General features: G+C 40.0%; 1 protein-coding gene across 1 annotated transcript; it reads left to right on the top strand.

Moving 5' to 3' along the window:
* The first annotated feature begins 3,326 nt into the window (after positions 1-3,326).
* Positions 3,327-9,157, top strand: TMEM252 (transmembrane protein 252). Its single transcript, XM_001373896.5, has 2 exons — positions 3,327-3,714; positions 7,607-9,157. The coding sequence occupies exons 1-2, from the start codon at positions 3,437-3,439 to the stop codon at positions 7,872-7,874; spliced, it is 546 nt and encodes a 181-aa protein (XP_001373933.2). The 5' UTR covers positions 3,327-3,436; the 3' UTR covers positions 7,875-9,157.
* Positions 9,158-9,273: the final 116 nt, after the last annotated feature.

Raw genomic sequence — 9,273 nt, 5'->3', positions numbered from 1 at the left:
CACCTCAAAGACAAATAATTGCTTAGAAAGTTTTAGCTGTGAAAAATGCCACAACCTCTACTGTCTCTGGAGATGATTTTTTTTTTCTTATTTCTGGAAATAATTCTATCTTTCAACCCCAATCCTCCCCCCTGAGTTGCCAATTCAAGTCTCTTCTAGAATTCTCTTCATCCTTTTTCTGAGAATATTCACCTTCTTTCATTCTACCTTTCTTTCCCAATTTCTCTGGAACTATTTCAATTAACTTCTCTTCTCTGTAAAAGGGACTTTTGAAAAAAAATTGCCCTAACATTTATCTAAGGTTTGCAAAGTGCCTTACAGATGTCTTATTTGATCATCTCAACCATTGTGAAACAGGTGCTTTTATTATTTCTCATTTTACATATTTACAGATAGGGAAACCGAGTTTCAAAGAGATTAAGTGACATGTTCAGGGTCACAAAGCTAGTGAGTCCCTGAGGCGAGATTTTAACTCAAATGATTCCAATTGCAGCACTCTATCCACTAGCTATTTAGCTGCCATCCCTTAAACCCTTGCCTGATTGGAAGAAGGAATTATGAGTTTGTAGTGGTCTGTTTCCTCTTCACTCACCAACTTACCTCCGAAGCTTGAAACCTGGGCTAGCCTCATCTACTCTTAAAAAAATGTTTTATTAAATCATTAACAATGTTCTCAGTAACTTTTTTTTAATCTCAACCCATAAAGGGGAATAAGAATTTTCCAGCCATTCCCTCTAATCCTTGACCAGAATTTTTTGTCTATTGGAGTGGTTTGCCATTTCCTACTCTAGCTCATTTTTCTGTTTCCTTCTTTCCTTCCTTCCTTCCTTCCTTCCTTCCTTCCTTCCTTCCTTCCTTCCTTCCTTCCTTCCTTTCTACCTTCCTTCCTTCTTTTTATATATTTGTATATTCTCTATTATATACGATGCACTATGCTAAATGCTTTACAAATGTTATCTCATTTTATCCCCACAACAACCCTAGGAGATAGATATTCATTATTATCTTCATTTTATAATTAAGGAAATTGAGGTAGAGGTTAAGTGACCTATCCAGAGTCATGTAGCTAATAAGTACCTGAGGCTGAATTTAAACTCAGATCTTCCTTGACTACCTGCCTAGAGCTTTACCCACTATTCCACCCAGGCACTTTTAAGTAGCTGACAATGCAGCATTCTACTGAGTAGATTCCAGGGACAGCTAGGTGGCTCAGTGGATAGAGTACAAGGTTTGGAATTGAGAGGACCTGGGTTCCAATTGACCCCCAGACACTTCCTAGATGTGTGTGACCCTGGGCAAGATACTTAACCCCAATTGTCTAGTCCTTATCCCTCTTCTGCTTTGGATCTAATATCAATTAATATCAATTCTAAGACTGGTTAGGTTTAAGAACAAAAACAAGTAGATTCCAAAAAGATACTATTCCTCTCTAAACAGATACATAGCCCTTCTCTAAGCCTTGCTACCTTTGATAATAAGGAATCCTTGAGCTAGGAATGTTTAATTGTTTGTAAACCAACAGGTATGTGTTGAGCCCCTGTGACATACCTAGCAGCCAGGTAAAACAGTAGATAAAACAGAAGACTTGGAAGGTGAAAGATATGAGTTCAAATCAAAGACACTTTGTTAACTATGCAACATTGGGCAAACCACTTAACCTATGTCTACTTTGTTTTTTTCTCCAACTGTAAAATGAAGATAATAATATAATAGCACCTACTTCTCAGGGTTGTGAAAATCAGATAACATTTGCAAAGTACCTTGCAAACCTTAAAATACTATAAAAGGCTAGCTATTATTTTTAGGTCCAGAGAGCACATACATTTATACACAAACACATTTTTGCTTGACCTTAAAAGGAACGGGAAGCTCCTAGCACTATGTGATTAATTTTCATAATTATATGGGTTCTGCTCTGCCATTTCCCCAGTCTCCAAGGTTCAGCCCCAGTAGCTCTACTGTAGTTTTCTTCTCCTGCTTGGCATTTTGAGGAATGGCATTACTAATTCCGTAGAATATAACTTTCTTGAGGCAGGACCTGTTTTAGTTGGAGCTTGTATTACCATTGTCCAGCACATTTTTTTCTTCTTTGGACCAGACCTCTGATTTCATTAATGTAGTGAATTCTCAGTGAGGAACTCCCTCTACAAATACAGATGGATATTTCTTCTGCATATCATAGTCCCGGATGCCTGTGGTACTGAGAGACTTCATGACTTTCCACATAAATGGCTAATATATTTCAGAGGCAAGAACCCCGTGCTTTCCCTATTTAATTCTCTATCCACTATACTCAAATAGAAATATAGCCACATATTGACTTTATCAAACATTATCTATGTTGTATATTTATTTATTTTGACAAATATTCTTCAAATATATATATATGTATGTGTGTGTGTATATATATATATATATATATATATTTTTTTTTTTTTTTATAAAAACCCTTACCTCCCACATTAGAATCAGTAATATATTGATCCCAAGGCAGGAGAGCGGTAAGGGCTAAGCAATTGGGACTAAGTAACTTGCCCAGGATCGCATAGCTGGGAAGTATCTAAGGCCATGTTTGAGCCCAGGACCTGTCACCTCCAGGCCTGGTGCTCTCTATCAGCTGAGCCACTTAGCTGCCCTGCTTAACCATAGTTTAATCTGGTTCAGGCCCACTTAAGAGCTTTTCCAGGGAGCTTATGGGCCTACATGACTTGGATACCTCTGTGTATACTACCCTGCCTTTCGAGGTGTTTTTCATAGTAGTCGTTTAATAAATGCTTTCTTGTTTGCTGAATGAATAAATGCTTTGAACTGGAATGTGGAAAGTGAGGCAGTTTGCCAAGAGAGTTTGTTTACTTAGAACCATTCTACTATCACAGATTTGGGAGGAAGGAAGAGAAATCCAGGAGGGTAGGCACCAGCTAATGGAAGCCATAGGGAATGAGGGCCTTCTTACTTACAGAGGAAAAGGGACTGAGCTTTTGCCAAGCCATAAAGAACAGAGCTGCCAGAGGAGCGCTATCTCTTAAGCTTCTAATGGAGGTATTACACCCAGTGGGGATTAAGAACCAGTAATGAAGAACGACTCAGAGGAAGCAGTGCTCTTTCAACCACAGAACCGCGGAGCCTCCAGCAAGTAACTGGAATCAGCTAAGCAGAAGGCCCCACTCAGAAGGGCAAAGGAGCTCCCTGGGTGCCTGTCCTTCCTACATTAAGTCAGGTTTGTGTTTGTAGGTTAATTCCCCAAGGATATTACTGCTCCTTTCAATGGTTAATGAGTAGCTAATAAGTGCCTGCTTCATTTAATTGTCCAAAGGCCAGTTAGTTCCAGAGTGAATAAAGCCTGGAAAAGTGCAAGTAGGAAGGGCTTGTCTTGGAAAGTCACCAGCAGGCAAGGAAGATAGTAGCAGACGGGGAGCTGGGCTCCAGAGGCAAAAGGATGCAGAGAGTGAACCTCACAGTCCTTTGCTGCCTCACCCTCTTGACTGGCTTCCTAACCATCTGTCTGGGGGCCTTCTTCATATCCCTGGGCTCAGGCCCTAACTGCAGGGGGAAGCTGATCCTGGCCTATTGCCTTTTGCCTCTGGGGTTCCTGATCCTCTTGAGTGGAATTTTTTGGAGCACCTACCAGCAGGCAAGCCAAGGCAAAGACATCTTCACCAGAGTGCTCAGACAGAACCTAAGGCATGGGGCCCCACGAGTTCCCACTGTGGACAGGTATGTAGCTGGGATGCCACAGGTCCTGCTGGTGTCAAGAGGCTGGGACTGAATTGCAGCACAGTCACATAGTTAACCTAAAGTTATGGTGTAGGGAGAGGACCAAACCTTCATGGAGAGGAAGTCCTTCTCTCAGTGAAGCTGGTACTTTCTCTGCAATCTACAATCTTAGACGTCTGCAAGAAGCTAAATGGTTTGCCCAGAATTGATGAACCTGTGATATACCTAGCAGCCAGGTAGAACAATAAATAAAGCACAGGACTTGGAAGAGATGAGTTTGAAACCTGCCTCAGACATTTAGGAGCTATGTGACCCTGGGCAAGTTGCTTAACCTATGTCTGTCTCAGTTTCCTCAACTGTAAAATGATGATGATCATAGCACCTATTTCTCAGCTAGTACATGTCAGAGGCAAGGCTTGAACCCATATCTTCTTGATTCCAAAGTCAGCTCTCTATTCACTATATGCCAAATTACTTTCAGTTACAGTATTGGATATCCATAGGCTCTTCCAGGGACAAAAGATTTCATTATCTAGGAGACTCGGGTTAACCTTGGAGCACCATGGGCTCCTCAGGTCAACAAAATTGCAATCTAGGAAAAGTTTATTTCAGAAAGGCCATTCCCCTAATTCATAATGTCCTCCCCCTTCAGTATTCTTCTACTACTTCGTGCTCCTAGGACACTTGAGTACAAACTGATTTTATGTCTTGAGAAAAACTGACCTTTATATATCTTTAAGGTTTACAAAGAACTTCTCGTTGGCATCATACACTTTCTAGGAGAAGTCACTTAATCCTCTTTGAGGTATGTTAATTAGACAGCAAAACAAAAACAAAAATAAAGCACTGTTTAAAAATAAAAACAAAGCACTTTTCATACGTTATCACCTTTGAGTCTCACAATGACAGTAAGGCGAGTGCATCTGGTGTTCTTTTCCTTTTGTTGAGGAGAATAAAGAATAAAGAATAAAGAATAAAGAATTCATAGAACAAGAGCTGGAAAAATCTAATACAAATGCTTTTTATGGAGGAAGAAGATAAAGTTTAGGGCAGTTAAATGACTCTCCCAAGGTCACACAAACAGAAAATATCAGAAGTGATATTTGAGCATAGGTCTTCTGATCCCAGAGGCAGAGGGGTTTTTTTTTTCTCTCTCAAAGACTTGTATGACAAATTTGAAACTTGGTCTTCTTGATCCCAAGGCTTACACCATCTCCATTAACCCATGTTGTCTTCTACTTTCCAAGTTTATTTGTAAATCTAAAAGATGAATAGAGAAAACTATAATAATCCAAAGGCCTGAATCTCCATTGGTGATAGTTCAGATACTTGATGTCTGATTCAGAGGGTTGGGAGGAGTGCAGATATTTTTGAACTGACCACAATATTCTAGGGACCCCCCAAATTACCTCACCCAGAGAAGTGCTGTTTGTGCCCATAGATGAAGCTAGCCTTGTCCCCAGAAGAGGAGCCACAGGTCTTGTTCTTCATGGAAAAAAAAATGCCCTAAACATAGACATCTTGGCAAACTCAAGCAGGCTTAGCTCTTCAGGCTCTGTTCCAATCGAACTCCTACTCTCCTCTCCATCAAGGGTGAGAGAGGGGAATGATTCTCAGAGCTTTGCATAGGTGACCCAAAGCACGGAGTGGAAATGTCTGAGTTATTTCTGAGTGATGACTGAGAAGGATGCTGTACAGTAGACAGCTCCCTTAGCTAGCTGGCCTTGGTCCTGGTAACATTTGGAGGGGGGTTGTGGTTAAGAATGGTAGTTCCTGCTCTGTTGTGGTTACAAAGCCACAAACACTCACTGTGGGTGCTGTCATTGCTAGGTCTATAAATACAAAGCTGAGCAAAACTCCCTCATCACTCTTACCTCGCCTCCTTCTCATTCGTGACAGAGAAATAAAAATTTATCAGTGAGGAAAGTAGGAGGTAGAGGGACAGGATCGAAAATAGCCTTGAGATTTTCTTGATCCCTAAAACTTATAATTTTTTTTACCAATATATGCACTTACCATATTCTATTTTGTAATACTCTTATGGGTGTGTGTCTCATGTCCCCTTCTGAATGGTAAGTACCTTGACTGAGGTAGGGATTATCTCTTTTTTTTTTTTGGCACCTGTTGTGAGACTTAATCTTTAATATGGTAGGTCTTTAATGAATGTCTGGTCAATGAATGAATGAAACAACATGTTCATTCCAGCAGGAAATGACCTTTTTTTTTCCCCCCAAACCCTCACCTTCCATCTTGGAATCAATACTGTGGAATGGTTCCAAGGCAGAAGAGTGGTAAGGGCTAGGCAATGGGGTTTAAGTGACTTGCCCAGGGTCACACAGCTGGGAAATGTCTGAGGCCAGACTTGAACCTAGAACATCCCATCTCTGGCCTGACTTTCAATCCACTGAGCTAACCAGCTGCCTCCAAAAATGACCTTTTTTTGACAATGAAATATGAGTTACATCTGTCCCCTAGCCAAATATGAGTTGCTATTTGCATAAGACTATTGAGAGACCTACTTTGAAAAAGTGGGTTGCTTTTGTCTATATGGTTTTGTAGAACCAAGTGATTACAGTGATTACCAGAAGGGTGGCCACTGGTTGATGAATTTCTTCAGTCATGGCAATCCATAAAATGGACAAAAATACAAGTTGGCTCTCAGTCCTGTGGAACTCCTTTCATCTCTGATGAATCACACAAGTCTTGGGCCATGTGCAAAAATTAGTTAGTAATCCTAAAGTATGATCTTTGCCCAGAAAATGGCAAGTTAGCACTCTTGTGATCTGAAAGAACTAATCCTTATAACCAGAAGACTTCTAGTATATTAGAGTTGTGGAAAAACACAGACAAGAAGAGAAGCCAGAAGAAGATTAAATTATGGAATCATCAAAGAATTTCAAATTAAAGATATAATGGGAAAATGGGAAGTGCCTGATACATTGCATCCTGCACTCAATATTTATTGATGTGAAGGTCTGGACCAATTGGCTTCTTGGATTAGAGCAAGGGTCAGTAAACTATATCCCATGGGGCTAAATTTGGCCCCCAGGTCATAGTTTGTCAATTCCTGGGTTAGAGTTTAGTTAATATCAGAGATTCATTGGAATGATGTTATAACCCTAGGTTCATTCTCTGAAAGGTCTCAGCTCAGGGCAGAAAACAGTTGTTTCAGCTTGCTAGTGAAAAGAGCACTAAATTTGGAATCAGAGGACCTGGGTTCAAATTCCACCTTCGATACAAACTACTTGTGTGACCATAGGACAGACATTTAACTTCCCTAGACTTCAGCCTCCTTATCTGCAAAATGATAGCTTTAAAACCGGAGAGCTTCTGGGGGTTTGTTTCAACACTAGATCTGTGGTTGGGAATTCAACCTTGATTGACGTCTAAAGAGTATATGTCACTGATGGAAAGTGGGAACTAACAAGAGAGCATGACTGGGTCCATAACCTTATCTCATAGTTAAAAGCAAAATATTTTACTGTGTGTAGTGATGAAAGAGGACTTCTGTTTCAAAATGGATGTTTCCTTGGTTTCATTTTAAACCATTCTTTGCTTTATTTCCTCCATGAATTTTTCTCTAGTATAAGCAATATCTGTCTTATTTCACAACATGACAAACAGGAAGTATGTATTATATGCTAATATATGTACAAACTATATCATATTGCCTGCCTTCTTGGGGAGAAGGGAGGGTGAGAGAGAGAGAGAACATGGATTACAAAATGTCAGAGAAGAAATATTAAAAATTATATCAATGTGTAATCTGAAAAAAATTTTAAATAAAAAACTCCACTATGAATATGAGACATAGAGTTCAATGTATTTGTTATCAACTGATGCAAACATTTTTAAAGCATTTTTATGTGTTTGTGTATCCTTTATTGAACAGGCCAGACTTTTATCCCCCATCTTATGAAGACAGCATCGATCCTGAAAAGCAACTCTCTCTGGAGCAGAAGGAGGCCTTCAACATCCCCCCACCCCTATATACTGAGAGCAGCCTAGAATTCATGGACAACACTGACAGTCACCGAGAAATCCCACCATCCTATGAAGTTTCAGTGAGAGGCATGTTGATGGCAGAAGGGGCTGCTGTAGTAGCAAGAGGAGGAGGAGAGGCAGCAGGAGAGCAAGGCCAAGAATGCCTCAGGCATTAAGAGCTCCCAGGCACTTGTGTTGCATGTGTACCAAGAGTCAGCTGCTAATAATAAAAATTGTCAAGAGACTTTGGAAGGAAAAACCATGTCAGTTATCCTAAGTTAGAGTTAGTAGAGAGGATACCACATGTGACAACAGTGGTATTTGGAAGGACACGCCAGAGCATTCATGTAACCTCATGGCAATGGCAGGGTGGATGTTGTGGTGACAAGGTCAGCACCAAGTGTGGTTATCTGAGAGGCTGCCGGACAACTGAAAATAAGGGACTAACCTTTAGCCTGTAAAAGAAATGACTGGGGAAAGAATGATCCCACGCATTACTTGCTTTTTGTGGCCAAGTCCACACCAAGCTTTACAAATAACTCCTTTATAATTCTTCTCAGGAAAAATGGAAATGAGCCAGTAAAGACCACTATTGTGACTCCATTTCCTTTATTCCCTATATATCCATAAGGAAGAAAGAGGGCAGTAAATGCATCATTGTTGTTGTTTTCCCCTTGTTTGAGGACTGTTTACTGAGTTTAATGGTTTTCCATCTTACCAGGAAAGCCCAGTTCCACCAATGTTATGCCAGCAACAAGTCCTATTGGACTCTTTTGATCCAAATCATTTTAGGACTTGAGATGGTCACAAAAAAAGGTTAAAAACCTCAAAGTTACATTTGGACATTCCTTCCCATGAAGGACAAATAAAATAACTAATGGAGAAGTATGGAACCAAGTCTTTTGTTGCTGAATCATCTTCCTATCAGAAATAGGAAGAAAATGTTCAATGACTTTTTGCTGCTTTGGTGTATTCCTAAAGGAAGCAATTTCAAAAGACATTAACAACTTCCTCTTTTTCTTTGCTAATAACTTTCCAAGGGACAGACGAATGGAACTCGTTGCCTTTATAAGATTGTCCCAACCTGACCCCAACCTTTTCAACCCTACTTTACATTCCTGCCTTTTCTATAATCCGATTCATTCTAATTAGTCTTCACGCTGTTCCTCACACATGAGTCACCATCTACAATTTCTGTGTCTTTTTACTGGTTGTTCACACCATCCCTGGTAGCCTCTCTCTTTTCCTTCTCCTTATCTCATGGAACCCCTAACTTACTTTATGGCTCAGCTGGAGCACCATTGTCTACATGAAGCCTTTTCTGAAACTCATTTCCCTCCAGTTTTGAGTGTCGTTCTCTAAACTGCCTTGTATTTATTTTTATATATATTCTGTATATATAGTTATGTGTACATGTTATATCTTTGTATAGAAGGTAAATAAACTCCTTGAGAATAGAGACTGCTTCATTTTTGCTTTTTTTTTCATCCCCTGGCTTAGTCCAGTACCTGGCACATAGTAAGTGTTTAATAAATGCTGATTGATTCATTGACTTGATCACTTGATCAGTAGTTT

Source organism: Monodelphis domestica, chromosome 7 (assembly GCF_027887165.1).
Source record: "Monodelphis domestica isolate mMonDom1 chromosome 7, mMonDom1.pri, whole genome shotgun sequence".
Taxonomy (NCBI): Eukaryota; Metazoa; Chordata; class Mammalia; order Didelphimorphia; family Didelphidae; genus Monodelphis; species Monodelphis domestica.
This window is presented reverse-complemented; position numbering and strand designations above follow the sequence as displayed.